Source organism: Coenobita brevimanus, chromosome 96 (assembly GCF_032717465.1).
Source record: "Coenobita brevimanus isolate Jiangsu-jjx chromosome 96, ASM3271746v2, whole genome shotgun sequence".
NCBI classification, from domain to species: domain Eukaryota; kingdom Metazoa; phylum Arthropoda; class Malacostraca; order Decapoda; family Coenobitidae; genus Coenobita; species Coenobita brevimanus.
In genome coordinates this window covers 17,472,255-17,495,159 of record NC_137049.1, presented here as the reverse complement: position 1 = coordinate 17,495,159, position 22,905 = coordinate 17,472,255, and the positions used below count along the sequence as shown (strand labels likewise).

At 41.6% G+C, this 22,905-nt stretch overlaps 1 protein-coding gene across 1 annotated transcript in view; it reads left to right on the top strand.

Annotated features, from left to right (window-relative positions):
* Nucleotides 1–22,905, top strand: part of LOC145413473 (uncharacterized) — a 364,910-nt gene that overhangs the window by 120,997 nt on the left and 221,008 nt on the right. Inside the window, exon 5 of the mRNA XM_080283171.1 lies at nt 14,604–14,767. Coding sequence (XP_080139297.1) covers nt 14,604–14,767 — 164 coding nt within the window. The remainder of the gene's footprint in view (nt 1–14,603; nt 14,768–22,905) is intronic.

Sequence of the window (22,905 nt, the reverse complement as noted above, 5' to 3'; positions counted from 1 at the left end):
AGGACATCAAGAAATATAGCTATCCTTACAGAAGTACTGACTTATGGAATAGCCTGGACAAAGAGATCGTCCAGTCTAAAAACTTAAACGAGTTTAAAGCTAAATTCGACTTATTGAGAAACAGCGACGGAAACCCACGAGCATAGTACATTCCGTGTATATCACAAATAGGTATATTAGGTAAATACTTAAATATCTGGAACGACTTAGACAAAGAGGTGGTGCATGAGAAAAACATTCATGTATGTAAAGGTAGACTTGATAAATGTGGATATGGAGACAGGACAACACGAGCATTGCTCAATTCCTGTACAGTAGTGCACCAACTTTCGCTACAGCAGGATTCGCGGAGTCCACTTTCGCGGCATGCACCAAATATTCCCTAACTTCCACTTTCGCTTGAAAAAAATCGATTTTCGCGCACAAATTTTGGGTTTGGGACAATATTTTGAACTTTGAATTTCCTGCACCGCCCGCTCGCAACCCACCGCCATCTTGAATGACGTCATGTCAACACTCTGTCCACCCATTCCCGCTATTGTGTACGAGCGTTCTAGCTCCATTGTGTTGGATTCTCACGGTTCAGTGGCCTCTACTATACCTGGTAGTGTGGGGAAAGGGCCTGGTGGTGTGGGGGGAGAGCCTGGTGGTGTGGGGGGAGGGCCGGGAGGCAGTGGTGGTGATAAAAAGTGGCCGGGACGCGCCTCGGATACTTACCCCCAACATCCATTAAACACCTCAACCTGGTCTCTGTGGTATGTTTCTCCTCATATAATGTGTACTGTACAGTTTTTATTGTTTGTATCTCACAATGCAATGTACAATAGTGATTTGATGTACTGTATTGCAAGTGAAAATGAAAATCTGATGTTACTTTAGGATAACCAGGAACCAATTAGCCTTTTTGCCATAAAGACAATGCCCTAACTTTCGCTAATTCCACTTTCGCGCATTATTTTTGGACCCAATTAGGCGCGAAAATTAGTGCCTCACTGTATACTACAAATAGGTAAATACATACATACATATATGTATGCACATGGGCAGCAGGTAGGCATTGTTATATTTTATTTATTTCTCTTATATATTAAAATTATTTATTTGTATACTATAATTTTGTTTTAATTAGTGTACGAAAAATTCGTGGATAACCAAAATCGCGTGAAAAAAGTTCGCGTGAATTAAGGGCTTACCTATATATATATATATATATATATATATATATATATATATATAAAACTGAAACATAATGGAGAGGAGAAAGTGTGAGAGAATGGGAGTATGGATGGGGTATATGTGCAGGAGTAGGTGAGAATGAGAGGGCGAAGGAAGGAGTATGTATAGTTGTGAGTAAAAGATGGAAGAAGAGCATAAGACAGTATGGATCAGTTGAGTCAAGGATTGTGTGGGTAAAGTTGAAAGTTGGAATACAAATGTGGGCGATTGTGTGTGTGTATGCGCCAACGAAAGATCGTGCTAGAAGAGTGAGAGAAGAGTTCTGGACAAATGTAGAAGTGTGCATGGAAAAGTTTGGAAGGAATGAGAGAGTGTTTTTGATTGGTGATATGAATGGTAAAGTTGGGAATGCGAAGGTGGATGGAATAGTTGGTGAGTGGGGTGTGCCTGCTGAGATAGATGAGAATGGGAGTGCGTTAGTGGACATTTATGCTGGGAGGGGGTTGGTGGTAGCCAATACCCTCTTCAGGCATAAAATGATCCACAGGTATACATGGCGAGTGATGAGAAGGGTGGGTGGTGAACTGAGTGAAAGGAAGGCAATGATTGATTATGTGTGTGTGGATGAAAGGATGCGAAGATGTGTAATGGATGCAAGAGTTTATAGAGGTTGGGGGAGTGGACTTTCTGACCACTACTTGGTGGTGGCCAGAATCAAGGTCCAATTAGAATGGAGAAATAGAAGAAGGGAAAGACGAGAGGAAGGAGTAGTTGCAAGGAGAGTGGAAAGGTTACAAGAGGATGAGAAAAAGGCAGAGTATAAGAGAGAAGTGGAGGAATGATTGGGCAAATATGAATTGGAGCAGATGGGAGACGTGGAAGGTGCGTGTAGCATATTTACAGAAGGAATTTGTGCAGCATGTGATGTGGTGTGTGGAAGGAAGAGAAGACGGAGGGGGGTGCAAGGAACAGCGTGATGGACTGAAGAGGTGAAACTGGCTGTGGCACAAAAGAAGAAAGCATACAATGAATGGATGAGAAATAGGGGCATGGAAGAAGTTGAGAGGCAGAAGAGAGAGTTATATGTAGAAAGAAAGAGAGAGATGAAAAGATTATTAAGAGAGAGTAAGAAGAGAGTGGATGAGGAATTTGGAAGGAATTTGAGTGTAAAGTGGAGGGACTGTAAGAAAATGTTCTGGAAAGAGGTGAAGAGAGTAAGCCAGGGTGGAGGTGAAGTTAGCAGGGGAGTGAAAGATAAAAATGGTAGATTACTAGTGGAGAAGGGAGAAGAAGTGAGCAGATGGAGAGAACACTTTAAGGAATTGTTGAACATAGAGGATGGAAGTAATGCGAGTATAAGTGGCCGGGGAATGGCTGGGAGAAGGAGGGAGGTGAGAAGACAGGAAGAAATCAGTAGGATAGAAGTTGTGGAAGCAATGAAGAAAGTTAAATCAGGGAAAGCCCCAGGAATTGATGGAGTGTGTGGTGAAATGCTGAAGCATTGGGGAGAGATAGTAGTAGAATGGATGTGGAAGATGTGCAGATTAGCCTGGGAGGAAGGTAGAGTCCCGGAGGATTGGAAGTCAGGTATAATTATTCCCTTGTACAAAGGAGAAGGGGAAAAAGAAGTGTGTGGTAATCATAGGGGCATTTGTCTTCTTAGTATAATAGGAAAAGTGTATGGTAGGATACTTACAGACAGAGTTAGAGAAAGAACAGAGAAATTAGTTGGAGAAGAACAGGGAGGCTTTAGGAAGGGAAGAGGTTGTGTAGATCAGATATTCATTCTTAGATCTTTAGCGGAAAAGTTTCTAGAGAAGGGAAAGAAGTTGTATGCGGCTTTCATGGATTTTGAGAAAGCATATGACAGGGTGGATAGACAAGGATTGTGGAAAGTGTTAAGAATATATGGAGTAGATGGGAAGATGTTGAATGATGTGAAGAGTATGTACCATGGTGCGAAGGCTGCAATGCGTGTGGATGGTGAACTAAGTGAATTTTTCTCTTTGAAAGTTGGGTTGAAACAGGGATGTGTCAAGTCTCCATGGTTGTTCAATCTGTACATGGGTGGGGTAATAAAATAGGTACAAGGTAGGGTAGTGGATGTTGGAGTGGCCATGGTGAGAGAGGATAGTGTTTGGAAACTCCCTGTACTGTTGTTTGCAGATGATACTGTGTTGTTGAGTGAAGACGAAGGGGAGATGCAAGGCTTGGTGGATGAGTTTGGGAGAGTGTGTAAGAAACGGAATCTGAAGGTGAATGTAGGGAAGAGTAAAGTGATGGTCTTTGAGAGAGGTGAAGTCAGTGAATGTACAGCGAGGTTGGATGGTGAGGAATTGGAAAATGTGAGTACATTTAAGTACTTGGGTAGTGTGATGAGTAAGGATGGAGGTTTGGAGGGTGAAGTGCTTGAAAGGGTACAGCAAGGAAGAAAGGTTGCTGGTTCTTTGAAAGCAGTGATAAGAAACTGGGAAGTGAGCATGGAAGTGAAAAAGTTACTACATGACAGTATTGTGATACCAACTCTAACGTACGGAAGTGAAGCTTGAACGTTGTTGGAAGGACACAAGTCAAGAGTGAGAGCAGTGGAAATGAGTTATTTAAGAGGAGCCTGTGGAGTCACATGGAGAGATAGGCTGACGAATGAGGATATAAAGGAACGTTGTGGTATTGATGTGGATGTGATAGGGAGCGTTATGAGGAACACATTGAGGTGGTTTGGCCATGTGGAGAGGATGGAGGGTGAAAGACTGACGAAGAGAGTGTATGTGAGTGAGGTGGAGGGAGGAAGAGGGAGGGGGAGGCCGAGGATGAGATGGAGGGATGGGGTGGAGAGGTATATGAGAAAGGGGGGTGTGAGTTGGGAGCAGGGCAGTGAAATGGCGGGGGACAGGGCGACTTGGAGGCGATTTGTTTGTGGCCACCCCAAACGGGATTGAGGCGTCTGGCAGTAGATAGATAGATATATATGTATGAATATATTAGGCCATTGGTATTTAACTGTAGTCTGTTCATGTATGTTCAAGGCAGTGTGCGTATAGTGTGTGTTTGTTTTGTAAATGTAGTACTTGTGTGCAGGGACTGAGACTGAGTTCTGATGTCTGCAGTTTTGTGAGTAGGGGAATTGTTTGGAGAGGATGGGGGTAGTCGTGTTTGGTCTGACAGGAGAGGTGTTAGTGTATGTCACACCTGTCGCATACCCACATGGTACAGTGTTGTCTGGCATTTTTTAGTGTAGTACATATAATGTGTTTCCATTCAAGTGCATTGAGCAGATGGTTAAGTGGACATATCGAGTGATGAGTTCCATGTTCTTCAGCATCAGTCAAGTAATTCAGAGTTGGGGGCAACTTCAGCAAAGCTGAGTCTGTCCATCACAGACCAAGAAAGTTGAGGAGGGAGTCAAACAGTAGTGACATTGAGGAACAAGGGGAGAAGCTGCACTGAAGACTGAATTGAAGGACTAAAGCCTGACATTTATATTGAGCACTGTACCCAGCAAGGAGGAAGGGTCATTCCTGACTGTGATGGATGCCAAGAGCCTGATGTTAGGTGAAGGATGCACAGGAGCTAACAGGGTAGACAGTGCCTCAAAAGAGACAGTTGATATAGATGTCACACTCAGGACCAAAGGTGAATTGGAAAGGTTAATACCAGCAGTAACAGGAACATCAAGTTCTGTACCTGCAGAGAAGAGCACCATGCCCAGACTGGTGGCATATTTAGCAGTGGAGGATAGGAAACACATACTTGCCCATCAAGTAGTACTAGTAACCCAAAACAACCTTTACTAGCAAGGAGTCCCACAACTTTAGGTAGACAAGCTGAGAAACAATCACTGCTTGAGTGTGTTTCAGCTGGGAAGAGGTGAAGGCCTCCAAGAAGTGGGAGGTGTATGATTCCACACAGAAGTACTAGAAGATCTCGCTGTCAGAGATCCAGGAACACAGAGCCTATCTTCCCCGAGAAGAAGCAACTGCTTGCAGGGAAAGTGACCAACCAGCACCTAATGGGCAGATCACTCAGGGAGGTGATAGAATCAGGTGGATAAGTCAGTTTAGTTTAGTTGGTGTATGAATGCAGAACTGAAAAGCAGCACTCTACCTAAGACCCTTAACTTACCCTCCACACAATATACACAGTACAATATTTCCCTTAGAGGCAGTAATTCACAGCTATAGAAAGTTTCCGAGAGTTGGAACCTAAAGGAACCAAAGCCACTAACCTTGCTGTATAGTAACCTTACTGTATAGGTGACTAGGTGCTCAGAAGCATCAACACCAGAGGATGAGAAGAGATCCAGAGCTTTTTCTTGAGGGCATTGTCTCATCCAGAGCACCCACTCTCACCCCTACCTCCACTGAGACTGTTTAACAGCAGTTAATAGTGCTTGCCATGGATACTGTCCATCCATGGCTAAAGGCAGCTGGCAAAACCTATAGCATTGCAAAGTCCTCACCACTTCCAGAGCAGTGGAAAGTGGACAGCTGCAACACACAGCACTGGCATTCACTGCCTATACAATATTGCTGTTAGTGTAGAGAATGAAGGCAGGGTAAAAGGAGGGAAAAATGGATGTGAGACAGAGCCACACTTCCAATCTGAGCAGAAGCCAGACAAAAAATCCTCACCATTCCCAGTTGTACAGTACGTGCACATTTAGAGAGACAGTACAGTGCTGTATCCAGGATCAGCTATAGGTTTGTTTATCAATGTGATGATGCTACCCAAGACACAAACTGCTCAGAATAAGGTTACAAGAGATGCAGTGCTTTAAAGAGGAAAAAAAAATATGGGATTGAAGACACTTCGATAATGTCACATTTGGAAATAAATATGTGTTTATTCTTGGATGAAGGACTGCATGTGGAATGTGTATGCATTGCTGGGAGTGGTGTGATGTTAAGTGGCTGAAATTGCTTAAAATTCTATTTGTGCTTTTTTTTTTTTTTTTTTTTTTTTTTTTTTCCAGTGAAGAAAGAACTAAAAGTCAGAAGCCTGCACTAAAGTTCTTTCCAGAAAGAACTCAACATTGTAGAGCAAAAAGGTCTGTGCAATTGGGATTATTGGGCACATCACATTTAAAAGACTGAGAGCCACAGGCACTGGAAACTACAGACTGAGGAAGACAGTTCCAGAGTTGTCCTGTTGCATAAAAAAGTATTGGTTGACAGTTGCAGTTAAATGGTTGAACAGGATGTGGGTGAAAGTATGTTACCAAATAGGTGGTATTTGCCCACCATACTAGAAGATGGAACTAAAGATTGCTGACTGTTGACCATTGAAATAGCAGTTACTTGAGATAAAGGGCCATACTATAAAAACCCAGAGTTCAGGTGGTCTAATGGCGACGTTCAATCATCAGACATTCCTGAGTGTCTTTCATCCATACTATAAGAAATCTGGACCATCAGCCTTGGTAAAACCCAGTTCAGGAGTTTGAATGCCACAACAGCTGCTAGATTGGGCGAGAATGCACTGCATGAGTACTAATAGCACATGAATTTTAAATGTTTCTTTTGTTTGATAAACCAGACACTTCACAAACCCATTCTAAGCTGTTGTTTTTATGTAGGAAATATGTATTTAAGCACTAGAGTTGGTAAAAATTACGGTAGAATCATAAAAAGGATGCATTTATGAGCAAGTTACAGTACTGGTATACTGTATAGGCTGAACATGTATTACAGTTTACCCTCCTTTCCCATTATTTGCAGGAACTAATTATTAAAGCTATCTAGATTGGAATTTATCCAAGCAAAGTGAGTGTATTATTGCATACTTCATAGACTTCCATGATATGTTCCCTGCCAACTCACCAGTTAGGTACTACACTGCAGTATATCCAGATATGTGCACCTCTTCTCGTGTAGCAGTACATCATATGTTCCTAAATTTGTATTGCAAGATGTAAAAACATAGTTATTACAGAATTATTTTTAGCATGCAAGCTGCTTTGCTTCTGTACAGGCTGGTTGAATGGTGACATTCATTGCAGCAACAATGCATAAGGGATGCACAAACACTCCTTCATTTTTTTCCCAGCAGTTTCTTTCCACACCTGTCATCCAACCATAATCAGGAGAACATGTTGGAAAATGTAGGTTATCAGATGTGTGTACTGTCACAGTTGTACATTCAGTTTCTGTGTATTTGGCTATAGTTTCTTCCCTGTCCTGGTTATGACGAGTAAATTTCCATACTAGCTCAATAATTACTCTCCTATTGTATTCAGATTCTTGATTATTACCTTTCCCTTCAAACAGTGTGCAGTGATTTAGTTTGTGTGGTACAGTACAGTTTTTTTTTCTATCCCAGTCTTCTAGATAAGTCTTACCTCTTTTCCCAGAAGTCATTCCACTCCTGTATGTCCAGGTCTGTTTTATATATTTTCAGACTGCTTAGAGTTGTGTTTTCCTAGCTTTCTCCTCAATTATTCACATTCATGAAGTTCTCCTTCACTAAATTTTTATCTCATTATTTCCTTTTTGTCACTGGCACTTCTTAACTGCTTCATCATGCTTTTATATAACCCTTTCACCCAAACCAATATTCCCTGCCTTTCCTACACCCATCTATTCCATTACAATAACTGTCATTTTTCATTTAATACTATTTTTTGTGCTTCATATACAGTAAAAGCTCGATTAAGCGGAATGCATGGGGATTCTTCCATTCTGGATATGAATTATTCTGGATAACCCCAAACTTGCGACTTTATTTCATAAAGTACATTATTCAGTATTAGATACAGTACAGGTACAATACAGTACAGGTACACTACAATACACAAAAAAAGACAGCACACTACACTTCTTTTTCCAAAATTTAAAGAAATCATGGCAACACAACACGTGGCCTCGGAGTCCCCGGGGAGGGGGGACCATAAATGCCCCCACCTTCCGCCCCTCTCCCGGTGACGACTTGAGCTGCCTGGAACCACTGTCTGACTCTCTTCTTCTTCATTTCTGCAACATTCGTGGCCTTTCCTCTAACTTTCGTTCTGTTGAGCACCACCTATCCATCTCTAAACCTCGCCTTCTTTTTCTAACTGAGACTCAGCTGTCTGAGGCAACTGACAGCAGACCCTTTTCTGTATCCTCCTACTTTCTCTATCCTCATTTCAAAGCCAAAGGTGGCTGTTGTATATATATACACAATGACTTATCTTCCTCTTGTGTTCCTGAACTCGATTCTTCTGAATTCTCTACACTCTGTCTTCGGCTTTCTTGTCATTCTCTGACCAAATATATCTGCTCAGTTTACTTATCTCCTGATTCTACAGACTATCAAAAATTCTTTGACTATCTTACTTCTATGATGTAACACATTTTATCCATTTCTCCTTTCTCTGAAATCTCCATTCTAGGAAATTTCAGTGTTCACCACCACCTTTGGCTCTCCTCTCCTTTCATTGATCCACCTGGTGAACAAGTCCACACCTTTTCTATCCTTAATGACCTAGAGCAGCTTGTACAGCACCTTACCTGTATCCCTGACTGCCTTGGAGAGAGCTCTAACATAATTGACCTTTTCCTTACAACTAATCGTTCTGCTTACACTGTTAATCTTTCCTCTCCGTTGGGCTCCTCCAATCACAACCTTATCACCTTAACCTGTCCTGTTGCTCCGGTATGGCCTGTGGACCCTCCAAAGAAACATTGTCTGTGGCACTTTGGAGCTGCTGATTGGGAGGCTCTCAGGCAGTACTTCTTTGTTTTTCCATGGAATGATTATTGCTTCCATGGCCAGGAGCCATCTGGGTGTGCCTTGCGCATTACGGAGGTTATTCTCTCGGGCATGGAAGCATACATTCGTTTCTCATATCCTCTGACTAATGCAAGAAATCCTTGGTTTAATCACACTTGTTCTGGTACTGTCTGCAACAAGGAGAGGGCCTATAAAAGGTATTGGAGCCAACCCACCCCTGAATCACATCTTTTATATGTTTCTGCCGGGAATCGTGCTAAGTCTGTTCTTTGCTCTGCTAAAAATAATTTCATCCGTACTAAATGCTGTCAGCTCTCCAACTCGAATTCTTCCCACTCCTTCTGGCACCTCGCCAAAAACCTTTCAGACAACTTTACCTCTTCATCCTTCCCTCCTCTTTTCTACTCTGATGGCTCTATAGCTATTTCTTTTACTACTAAAGCAGATCTCTTCACTCAGACTTTCTCCGTCAATTCCACCTTAGACAATTCCGGTGCTGTTCCTCCATCACTTCCCCCCCTCTGACTTCCTCATGGCTGACATTAAAATTTCTTCAGCTGATGTGTTTTCTGCCATCACAGGTCTCATTACTGACAAGGCATATGGGCCTGATGGAGTCCCTCCTGTTGTTCTCAAGAACTGTGCTTCTGTGCTTACACCCTGCCTAGGCAAACTCTTTCGCCTTTGTCTGTCAACTTGTGCCTTTCCTTCTTGCTGAAAGTTTGCTCTCATTCAGCCAGTCCCAAAGAAGGATGACCATTCCCAACCCTCTAACTATTGTCCAATTGCTTTAACATCCTGTATCTCAAAAGTTTTCGAGTCCATTTTTAATAGAAAAATTTTAAAGCATCTTTCCTATCACAACCTTCTTTCTGATTGTCCGTATGGGTTCTGTCAGGGACGCTCCACTGGCGATCTTCTCACCTACCTTTCAGACTCCTGATCTTCCTTTCGGGGCTTCGGCGAAAGCTTTGCTGTTACACTTGACATCTCAAAGGCTTTCAGTCGAGTCTGGCATAAATATTTAATTTCCAATCTGCCCTCTTTCGGTTTCTATCCTTCTATCTGTGCCTTCATCTATAGCAGCGTTTCCCAACCTGGGGGACGCACCCCCCTGGGGGGGCGTTTGAGATTGCTAGGGGGGGCGTGGGGTAATCTGAGTTCAACATAGCTCTAGGCCATTCAAATGCATACAGGGTATTCCCAAAGATATGTAGGAATAAGAAACTTTGATAGGAAAACTTCACAATCGTCATTTCAAGCAATCACATGTAGTGTTGCCATCTAGCGTCTTAAGCATCCATAAGGAACAGATAAAAGCATCGTTGTTTAGGCGTCAGAGGGGTGGCCTGGGTGGAGGGCAACATGAATGCAGTCCTGACCAAAGGGGGGTGCAGTGCTAAAAAGGTTGGGAAACCCTGATCCATAGCTTTCTTTCTGGTCGCTCTATAGCCACTGTTGTAGACGGCCATCGTTCTTCTCTTAGATCTATCAACAGTGGTGTTCCTCAGGGCTCTGTCCTTTCACCAACTCTCTTCCTTTTATTCATCAATAACCTTCTAAGCTGTACATCTAACCGTATCCAGTCATACTCTGATGACTCCACCCTTCACCTTTCCATTCGGTTCTCGCAACGTCCATCTCAGCAGTTACTTCAACAAACAAGGGATGAGGCTATGGCACACCTGATGTCTGATTTGGCTCATATCTCTGAGTGGGGTAAAAATAATCTTGTTTTTAATGCATCAAAGACTCAGTTTCTACATCTGTCAGCCCGACATAATATTCCACAGGTATACCCATTAATGTTTAATAATATTCAGCTTAATCCTGCATCATCCTTGAACATGCTTGGGGTTTCATTTACTCGGGACTTATCTTGGAAAGATCATATTACAGCTCTTGTAAAATCTGCTTCCAAGAGATTAGGTGTGCTAAGCTGACTCCATTCCTTCTTTACCCCTGCACAATTGTTGACTCTATACAGGGATTTTATCCGCCCCTGTTTAGAGTACAACTTTCATGTGTGGGGAGGCTCCCCACATACAGCTCTTCTCAATAGAGTGGAGTCAAAGGCTTTTTGTCTCATCAACTCTCCTCCTCTTACTGACTCCCTTCAACCTTTGTCTCTTTGTTGCACTGTTAGATCTTTACCTCTTTTCTATTGCTACTTCAGTGGTCACTGCTCCTCTGAACTGTCTGCATGCATTCCTCCACCTCTACGACGGGCACGTAGCACCCGTCTAGCAACAAATTCTCATCCCTTTTCTGTCCAACTTTCTAATGCAAGGGTTAACCGTTACTCCCAGTCCTTCATTTATGCAACAGGTGAACTCTGGAACTGTCTCCCTCCGTTTGTATTTCTTGCTTTCTGTGATCTCCAGTCTTTCAAACGCAGTGTGTCCAGACATCTTGAAATGATCAGATCTTGTATTTAGCTCTCTCTTGTATTTTGTTTTTCTCTTGGAAGGAACAATAATTGCGAGTCAGCGGCCATTGGTTCCTTCTTCCTCGCATTAAAAAAAAAAAAAAAAAAAGAGAGAGAGAGAAATTGTACAGGACTGAGCACAAACCAGCAGACAGCACTAAAAATTATTTAAAGAAAATTTTAGCATATGTTACAGGCCAAAATAATTTTGAAAGCTTAGCTTAATATACTACTTTATATTGTACTGTACAGAACTAATCAAGAATTATAGGGGTATGACCGTCATCCGGAATATTTTCGACCCCATGCCGGACCGAATTTGCATTCTGGTTATACGGATGTGCTGATGCATCGGATGCCGGTTAATCAAGCTTTTACTGTACATGGTACAGTCCATTTCCTGGGGTCTGAAGCTATTTACAGGTAAGAAAATCTCTTGGGATAAAGATGCCTCTGGATTTGAAATAATCTGCATTGTTTTATTAACAAATTTTGTATTAAAGCCTCCTGTGCTCAAAACTGAGTGTTTTAAATATATGAATATTCCAGTCATCATCCTAACCAACCAGTACTCTTATCTGGTAACTTTACCTAACTTTATCTTAACTAAACTTATTATTTTGGTGCAAAAATTAATTACATATTTCAGTAAAGAACTTACGTGATTGCATTTATTTGTAAGCACTGTACTAATGAAAAATTGGTTGTGTCATTTTACTCATTCAAGTGTAAAGGAACACTGATGGTGGTGAAAAATACACCCCTAACTAATCATTTACCAACACTGACCTAACTCTAATATTTGTAATTTCTGCCATGTAATATGATATATCTAGTCTGCTTAGAAGTTATATATTTATTTAGCCTCAAATATGGGGGGGAAATCCATACTGTACCCAGCTAAGTACCATGACTTTCATTATTTTAGCAACCGCTGCAGCTGCTGCATGAATCAACTACTGTATACACTTGAACTGCAAGTGATGTACTTCAAGAAGCTCCCTATTATCAGAAAAAAAAAATAAAAAGTTTATTTAATCACTTTCCATTGTCAAATGTCGACTAGACATTCGACTAGTCTGAGGCAGAAACTTATGGGCTTCCCCTCAAATGTGATAACTACAGCACTGAGCTGGCTACCACACAAACTCTGATATTGCTGTCGTTTAAAAAATCTATTAAGAAATTCCACAGGTACTCTGAAATTAACTTCAGAGCATAATTTATTGTTATAACTCCATTTACCGTGCACCACGTTGCCACCCCACCATATGGCAATTTTTTTTTACTTGTATTTGCTACGGAAATGCTTAGTCTTGTAAAAGTTTCTGAACAGCACTGGATATCTTGTACATTTTAGCCTGCCAACAAAAGTTTTATTCCTGAGTTAGTGTTTATAAATGGAAAAACCAGCTATCTCATTTATGAATTAGTTTGTTACATGAAAGGGGTGCCTCTTGTGGCTTGTATTCTCCTGTAACATTCTAATACTAGTGTACACTATAGCCAGCAGATGAATATCTGGCATGAACAGCAAATTTTTTTATGGTATGAAACACGGGAACACCAGATGCTCACATTCGGAAATACTGGCGTTTAGTTTTTATAGTACAGCCCAACGATACAATGCTATGGTGAAGAGAGATAGGTTGAAGGGAGTCAGTAAGAGGAGGGGATTTAATGGAACAAAAAGTGGATGATGTCATCATGTTTAAAAGAGCCAGATGTGGTAAGCCACCCCACACATAACAGCTATACTCCACACTGGATGAACACTGTAATATCCCTGTACATAGTCAGCAGCTGTTCACAGGTGAAGAATATATGGAGTCAGCTTAGCATTTGGAAGTTAATTCTGCAAAAGTGGTGTTGTGATCTTTCCATGAGAGATCGCAAGGGAAAGACATCCCATGGGTATTGAGAGATGATGAAGGATTAATTTGTGTATTGTTGAATATTAACAAAGATTTCTGTGGATGGCCCTGGCAAGTTGAAAGATATATTAGTTGGGTTTTTGATGCATTAAAAGCAAGCCTTTTACTCCAGTTTAAAATATTAGAAAATATTAGCCAAATCAGAAATTAGGTCGTTTATAAAGGAGCGTTGTGGTGTGGATGTGGATGTGATAGGAAGCGTTATGAGGAACACACTGAGGTGGTTTGGCCATGTGGAGAGGATGGAGGGTGAAAGACTGACGAAGAGAGTGTATGTGAGTGAGGTGGAGGGGGGAAGAGGGAGGGGGAGGCCGAGGATGAGATGGAGGGATGGGGTGGAGAGGTATCTGAGAGAGTGGGGTGTGAGTTGGGAGCAGGGCAGTGAAATGGCGGGGGACAGGGCGACTTGGAGGCGATTTGTTTGTGGCCACCCCAAACAGGATTGAGGCGTCTGGCAATAGATAGATAGAAATTAGGTGTGCCATAGTCTCATCATATGGTTGATGAAAAATAACTGCTATGACAGACACTGAGAAGTGGGTGAAAATCTGAAAGATGGAGTCATCAGTGTAGCTGGATAGAGCTTGATTTGCAGCTCAAATCACTGATAGATAGAAGGGAGTTGGTGACAATAGGATCCTGAGGAACAGAGTGGCTGTCTTCAACAGCAGCTGTAGAACAGTTAGCAAGAAAGCTGGAAAGCACAGAAAGGAACCATGAGAGGGTCGTTTGGAAATTAAAGGTTTATGCTAGACCCAGCTGAAAGCATTTGAGATGTCAGATGCATTGGCAAAGGTTTCATCTGAGTTCTAAAAAGCAGATGACCAAGAGTCAGAAAGGAAGGTGAGATGATTTCCAGGAGTGTCCCTAGCAGAACTCACATTGACGGTCAGATAGAAGGTTGTGAGAAGTAAGGCACTTCATAATCTTGTCAAGGAAAGATTTAAAGACTAGAAATACAAAATATTAAACCAGTTGGGTGATAGGGAGTTGGAAATGGTTACTATTCATTGGGACAAGCTGGATGTGAGCAAACTGTACTGTATTACCCAAAATATGCAACTGTACTTAGTCCACAGTCTGAAGTGGAATTATAATTTTATCACATTGACCTATATTTCAGGAAGGAGAGAAGTTTGATGAAAAAAAAAAAAATCCAGTGCTTATAAAGGGGCCAAACATTCATATAATGTTGAGAGACTTGTGATTGTTGGTTTATTGTGAAATTGTAGGAAAGTTTTTATGAATTTTGCTTCAGGGAGCTGACTTTATATATGTATTTGAGATAATTACTGACTACAGTACTAAATATATCATGTCAGAGTACATTTCACCCAACCCTACTCCCTTTTCAGCGCATTGAAGACGCACAAGGCTATCCATGCATCATCCCCAAGCCACGTGTGTGTGTGTGGTGCATCGTTCAATCTGCGTTCCTCATATATGGACCATGTGCGCCGTATCCACCATGCAGCTACTGCAATGCACACATGCCATCTGTGTTTCAAGAATTTCCATGGTTAGTGATGTTTTCATCGTATGTAGCTCATATTTACAGTTTACTGTTTCTCTGTAAATAAATTGAACATGATGTCAGGAATTGTTGGATAGGAGAATGGTGTGGTATTAAGTAAGGATACATTAGCCCAGAGATAACTTTATGACCCTGTATTAACATTCAGCCTAATCTAGATACCTAAATAAGGATTCAGACAAGATAGGTGAAGTGACATAATGCTTATACAGTCATTTCGCCTAAAGTGAACCTTCGCAAAGTGCATCTCGCCTAATGTGCAAGGGGGTTCTGACAATAATTAATTATTTAGAAAGTGGGTTTGCTACATGCAACGTGCGACGGGCATGAAAAATTGAGGCAAATACAGTATTCTCTCACATCTCGTGAACATAAATTGTAGCGTGTGATGGGTTAGGGTGGGGTGCAGCTGTTGTGTGAGTGGTGACCACGGCAGCAGGATGATGACGTAATGCGTGTAGTGTCTGACCTGGACTTTGAGGGTTTCCTGGAGCAGCTGCAGGCAGCAGCTAACCTAGTGCAAACTAAGATATGCATTGCATAAAACTGGCCACACAATATTGTGCTCTAAGAGCATTCATTAATCACTGGCGCAGTCGTCACCAGGGTTGCCATTAGGTTTTTTTCATTACCAAATGTGAGGGAATTTGGAAATGAAAAATTTGATTGGTAATCATTCAAAATGATTAATTATAAAAAATTCGATTGGTAATGATTCAGAATGATTAATTACCAAAAATTCCATCGGTAATGATTCAGAATGATCCATTACCAAAAGGATTTTTCACATGTATGAGTGTACCGAGGGTGGAGACGGTGAATTATCTTTTTTTTTCTTCTTTTAATGCAAGAAAGAAGGAACCAAAGGCTAAGAGCCAAGAAACCGTTCTTTCCAAGGGAAAAAAAAAAAAAAAAAGTGAGAGCCAAAAGCCCTCCAGTACTGTAGTGACGAGAGTGCAGAACAGCTATTGAGTGTATTGATTCAGTTCCCGGGGTTCGGCCTCGGCTACCACAAAACAATTCGCATTATGTACTCTCTGTACAGTGCTAGTAAGGTCTTGAATTATCATAATAAATATACAATATTACTCTTGCATGTTTCTATTGTAAGTTTTCCCTTTGCATTTTAGTTAGGGGTACGTCTTGGTGAATCTATCTATCTGTCTATCTGTTGCCAGACGCCTCAATCCCGTTTGGGGTGGCCACAAACAAATCGCCTCCAAGTCGCCCTGTCCCCTGCCATTTCACTCCCCTGCTCCCAGCTCACACCCCCCTCTCTAATATACCTCTCCACTCTATCCCTTCATCTCATCCTCGGCCTCCCCCTCCCTCTTTCCCCCTCCACCTCACTCACATACACTCTCTTCGTCAGTCTTTCACCCTCCATCCTCTTCACATGGCCAAACCACCTCAGTGTGTTCCTCATAACGCTTCCTATCACATCCACATCCACACCACAATGCTTCTTTATATCCTCATTCGTCAGCCTGTCTCTCCATGTGACTCCACAGGCTCCTCTTAAATAACTCATTTCCACTGCTCTCACTCTTGACTTGTGTCCTTCCAACAACGCCCAAGCTTCACTTCCGTACGTTAGAGTTGGTATCACAATACTGTCATGTAGTAACTTTTTCACTTCCATGCTCACTTCCTTGTTTCTTATCACTGCTTTCAAGGAACCAGCAACCTTTCTTCCCTGCTGTACCCTTTCAAGCACTTCACCCTCCAAACCTCCATCCTTACTCATCACACTACCCAAGTACTTAAACGTACTCACATTTTCCAATTCCTCACCGTCCAACCTCGTTGTACATTCACTGACTTCACCTCTCTCAAAGACCATCACTTTACTCTTCCCTACATTCACCTTTAGATTCCGTTTCTTACACACTCTCTCAAACTCATCAACCAAGCCTTGCAGCTCCCCTTCGTCTTCACTCAATAACACAGTATCATCTGCAAACAACAGTACAGGGAGTTTCCAAACACTATCCTCTCTCACCATGGCCACTCCAACATCCACTACCCTACCTTGTACCTCTTTTATTACCCCATCCATGTACAGATTGAACAACCATGGAGACATGACACATCCCTGTTTCAACCCAACCTTCAAAGAGAAAAATTCACTTAGTTCACCATCCACACGCACTGCAGCCTTCGCACCATCGTACATACTCTTCACAGCATTCAACAACTTCCCATCTGCTCCATATGTTCTTAACACTTTCCACAATCCTTGTCTATGCACCCTGTCATATGCTTTCTCCAAATCCATGAAAGCCGCATACAACTTCTTTCCCTTCTCTAGAAACTTTTCCACTAAAGATCTGAGAATGAATATCTGATCTACTCAACCTCTTCCCTTCCTAAAGCCTCCCTGTTCTTCTCCAACTAATTTCTCTGTTCTTTCTCTAACTCTGTCAATAAGTATCCTACCATACACTTTTCCTATTATACTAAGAAGACAAATGCCCCTATGGTTACCACACACTTCTTTTTCCCCTTTTCCTTTGTACAGGGGAATAATTATACCTGACTTCCAATCCTCCGGGACTCTACCTTCCTCCCAGGCCAATCTGCACATCTTCCACATCCATTCTACTACTATCTCTCCCCCATGCTTCAGCATTTCACCACACACTCCATCAATTCCTGGGGCTTTCCCTGATTTAACTTTCTTCATTGCTTCCATAACTTCTATCCTACTGATTTCTTCCTGTCTTCTCACCTCCCTCCTTGTCCCAGCCATTCCCCAGCCACTTATACTCGCATTACTTCCATCCTCTATGTTCAACAATTCCTTAAAGTGTTCTCTCCATCTGCTCACTTTTTCTCCCTTCTCCACTAGTAATCTACCATTTTTATCTTTCACACCCCTGCTAACTTCACTTCCACCCTGTCTTACTCTTTTCACCTCTCTCCAGAACATTTTCTTACAGTCCCTCCACTTTACACTCAAATTTCTTCCAAATTCCTCATCCACTCTCTTCTTACTCTCTCTTACTAATCTTTTCAGCTCTCTCTTCCTTTCTACATATAACTCTCTCTTCAGCCTCTCAACCTCTTCCATGCCTCTATTTCTCATCCATTCATTGTATGCGTTCTTCTTTTGTGCCACAGCCTGTTTCACCTCTTCAGTCCACCACGCTGTTCCTTGCACCCCCCCTCCGTCTTCTCTTCCTTCCACACACCACATCACATGCTGCACATATTTCTTCTGTAAATATTCTACACACACTTTCCACGTCTCCCATCTGCTCCAGTTCATATTTGCCCAATCGTTCCTCCACTTCTCTCTTATACTCTGCCTTTTTCTCATCCTCTTGTAACCTTTCCACTCTCCTTGCAACTACTCCTTCCTCTCATCTTTCCCTTCTTCTATTCCTCCAACTTACATGTACTTTAATTCTGGCCATCACCAAGTAGTGGTCAGAAAGTCCACTCCCCCAGCCTCTATACACTCTTGCATCCATTACACATCTTCGCATCCTTTCATCCACACACACATAATCAATCATTGCCTTCCTTTCATTCAGTTCACCACCCACTTTTCTCATCACACGCCATGTATACCTGTGAATCATTTTATGCCTGAAGAGGGTATTGGCTATCACCAACCCCCTCCCAGCACAAATGTCCACTAACGCACTCTCATTCTCATCTATCTCAGCAGGCACACCCCAATATACGAAAATTCAGGATGTGCCGCCCATTAAGCCATTTTAACATGGGATCCTATGCTTTGCAAAGTGCGTGGGATCCTATGCTTTGCAAAGTGCGAATTTGTAAAATGCGACATGCTGTGTCGCCCATATTCACACACACACACACACACACACACACACACATATATATATATATATGTGTGTGTGTGTGTGTGTGTGTGAATATGGGCGATATATATATATATGTATGTGTATATATATATATATATATATATATATATATATATATATATATATATATATATTTATATATATATATATATATATATATTTATATATATATATATATATATATATATATATATGTATGTGTATATATATATATATATATATATATATATATATATATACAGTAGAACCTCTCTCATTTGGACTATATGGGGGGAAGGGTTGTCCAAATTAGCAGATTGTCTGGACCATCAGGGTAATCTCCATTTCATACCAAAAACTATCTACATGGGGTATGTTTGTTAATTATTAACATATGTGGCATTTTTAGAGTTTTTCTTTTATTTTCACAAGTCACTGTTTGTAACATCAAATTTTAAAGCAAACTGTCTAATTTTCTCTTTGTTTTTGTTGATGTCTGACACAGTTTGTTTGGCGATTACCAAACTCTGTTTCCACGAAGTTTTCCTGGAGTGAACTCCAGCCTCTAGTTTATCCAGTATTTTCACTTTATCTTGCAATACGGCAAGTGTTACGTGCTTCCTTTTAACACCTTTATTCATTGCATGAAGCTACCACTTGCATTAAGGGGCATGGTAAGGAGGATTAACTTTTGAAATACAGCGTAAAAATATAAATGGTTGGTGAACTAGTTGATGGAACGAATGCTAGCGTGTGTTTAAACAGGCGCCCAAGTTGCGACCTAGCGTAATCCGAGACTAAACGAATGATGATCGCTTTTCGTGCCGATTCTGAAAATGACTTTAGAATTACTTTCAACATATTAGAATTACTTTCAACATATTTTTGGAGCTTATATTTTTTAAATTTTGTCCGAATGAACAGAAATCCGGATCAAAGGGGTCCGGACCAAATAGGTTCTACTGTATATATATATATATATATATATATATGTATGTATGTGTATATATATATATATATATATATATATATATATATACAGTAGAACCTCTCTCATTCGGACTATATGGGGGGAAGGGTTGTCCGAATTAACAGATTGTCCGGACCATCAGGGTAATCTCCAGTTCATACCAAACTCTATCTACATATGGTATGTTTGTTAATTATTAACATATGTGGCATATGTCAACCCTACGTAACTGCAAAAGATGAAAGGATACCAGTACTAAAATAAGAAAACTAATCATGTACGATAGTTTTGTATTGCATAATTTACAGGTAAGGCCATGACAAGAAACTAGCCCACATTTTAAATTGTGGTAAGTGTAGGCAAAAAAAAAAAAAAATTAATTAACTGTAATATTTGGAATAAAAATAAAACTTATGTAGGCAAAAAATACATTATCATCTTTGGCATATTGATAACACCCATATGGGCAAGAAGCTAATGTTTGATGTACAAGTAAAGCACATTTAAGTACAAAAAATAACCTACAGTAAGTAATCACTAAACACTCGCAGAATATTCTGACCCATTTTTGTGTAAGCAAACACTTCCTTTGCTAACACCTTTTTTATTCAGTATTTGCAGAAGCTACACTTCTGCATTAAGGGGCATGGTAAGGAGGATTAACTTTTGAAATACAGCGTAAAAATATAAATGGTTGGTGAACTAGTTGATGAAACGAATGCTAGCGTGTTTAAACAGGCGCCCATGTTGCGACCTAGCGTGATCCGAGACTAAACGAATGACGATCGCTTTCCGCGTCGATACTGAAAATGACTTTAGAATTACTTTCAACATATTTTTGGAGCTTATTATTTTTAAATTTTGTCCGGATTAACAGAAATCCGGATTAAAGGGGTCCGGATTAAAGAGGTTCTACTGTATATATTTATGTGTATATATATATATATATATATATATATATATATATATATATATATAGTAATCCCTCCAATATCCGACATAATAGAGCCATAGGCAGGTGCGGATAGTGGTCCTGTCCGGATATTGGGCCCCAGCTTATGGACTTGTACTTATGGACCCCAACTCAGAAAAACACCTATACAACTCCCTCTGGACATGCATAGCACCTATTTAAGACCCAAATCACACCAATAAGGGACATAAAAGGCTGAAATAAATGCAAAAGAAGCATAAAATGAGGTTTTTGAGGTAGGTTCATACATTATTCAACATTTTGGGTACTTACAAGTCCCTGGCTCCTGGACTGGTAGTTATGGACCCTAACCTAGCCTAACTCAGAAAAACAACTCCCTACTGCACATGCATAGCACCTAAGACACAGCATATTCACACCAATAAGGGACATAAAAGAGTGAAATGAGGTGTTTGAGGTAAGTATAGTATGGAAAGTACAGTAGAGTACAGTATGAAACATTCTGCCTACTTACAGCAAGTCCATGGCCATCTCGATGAATAACCTCCTCCTCTCAGACTCTGACAGTAAGAAGGATATCCTGAAGCACTTGCAGTACACTGTTCATGAAGTCTTGCACTGAACTTAGTCATTCGCACTCAGAAGTCCATTCTCTTCACATTGCGCACTCTTGTCTAACTTATGCTCCATTGTAACTTAATAAGTGTTGCACTCTTCACTTTAAGTCTTTCCACTCTTATAATCATTTTCTAAAGGAAAAAACACACAAGTTTTTTTACGTTAAATTTAGTCCAAAAATTGTTTGTCTTTTCACTCACAACTGTAAATCCTTAACACAATGCACTGTTTTTTTCACTGACAACACTGTAAATTCCCGTGTGGTCTAGTGGAGAAGTTCTTGGCGTTTATTCACTGTCAGAGTCCGAGAGTATCGCTGGCAGGTGACCTAGGGGTGCGTCGCTGGGTGTTGGTGATGGCGTACCCACTGCAGACGACTCTGAAGACAGACGCAAACTCACATCCAGCAGTGACTCCACCGTGGCTGATGTGCTGGGCTGTGGCTCGGAGCATGAGGGCCTGTCTTGGGGAGGCAACGGAGTGGAGCCAGGGCTGGGCACAGTGGGGGTCACGGGCCTGAAAAAACTGTCAATCGTTGATTGACGCAAGGAACAACGATTCTGACGATTAATGATGTGCTGTGTTTGCTTCCTCCACAAGTCCCAAGGGCCCCATCTCCTGCAGTCCGGGTGTTCCAGGATCTCAATATCACAGGTGTCGGGCCAGGTTGAGAGGATGGCTGGAGTAGTCATCTGAATATCTCGCGCCTCTTCTCCAGAGTCAATACCACTCTCTTCCTCTTCTCAGGCGGCGGGGCCCTGCAACTGAAGATACGATATCAGACAGGGTCTGATACCAGGACTACCCAGTCGCCACTCACGCACATCGTCCACTCACATGCCCATCAAATGTGCATGGAAGTCATCCACATCAAAACCAAGAAATCGTACTCCACATCCGTTCCGAGAAGCAGACGAGACCAACCATTTCTAGAGTCTTGACAGGGACTTCCTTCCATGCACTGGCCCAGTTGTAGATTGCAGACTTGATGTTGTAGAGGAAGGTCCAAAGTCCGCTGTCTCATTCCCCCTGCGCTCGTCCTCGTCCGTGGAACAACCATCACCCAGGAACTTCCTTCGGTATAGGTTTGTTGGTAGAAGTCAACCCATTGACCACTTGTCACACGGGTGGGCAGAGAGAAGGAGGGACCCAGCCAGGGATTTATGTCTTCGTGGCAGTGATTTGAAGTGATGAAGACAAACTTCAGACCATGGTCATGCCAGGCTGTTGATGGAAGGCAATAAGAGTGACACATTGACATGGCACAAAACAAGCCAGATACTGCATTGGCACAACAGGCACAGGCTACACCTCTCTGTCTGGCAAGAGTGTTTAGAATACAGTTTCAAGCGTTGTAGACTTGACCGAGAGTGAGGCATAGATCACTTCTTGTGCCATCTCTTCCTCAAGCTCATCCAACTGTCCAGTTAGTGTTGAGCATGTCGAAGAGCAAATTGAGTTAGCCCATTGGTACATCAGCAGCAGCCTTTGTAAGACCCTGAGTTGCTGTGAACCATCAAACTCAGCCACATCACCTTCAGCCTTGTTGTTTTGAGAAATGAAGTCAGAAGTTGTATAGGGCGATCCAAGTAGATCCCTTCAGAAGCAGGAGAACATCTACTTTATTTTGTGTTCTTAATATATAATACACTTTTTCTGGGATAGCATCAGGTTGGGAGCGGAAGAAGTGCCCGCTCACCACAAAATATCTGTTTATTCTAGTCACAGTGCGGCACTCTCTCGTCGATCACGAGAGACATGAAACATGAGGAGCAGACAGCCA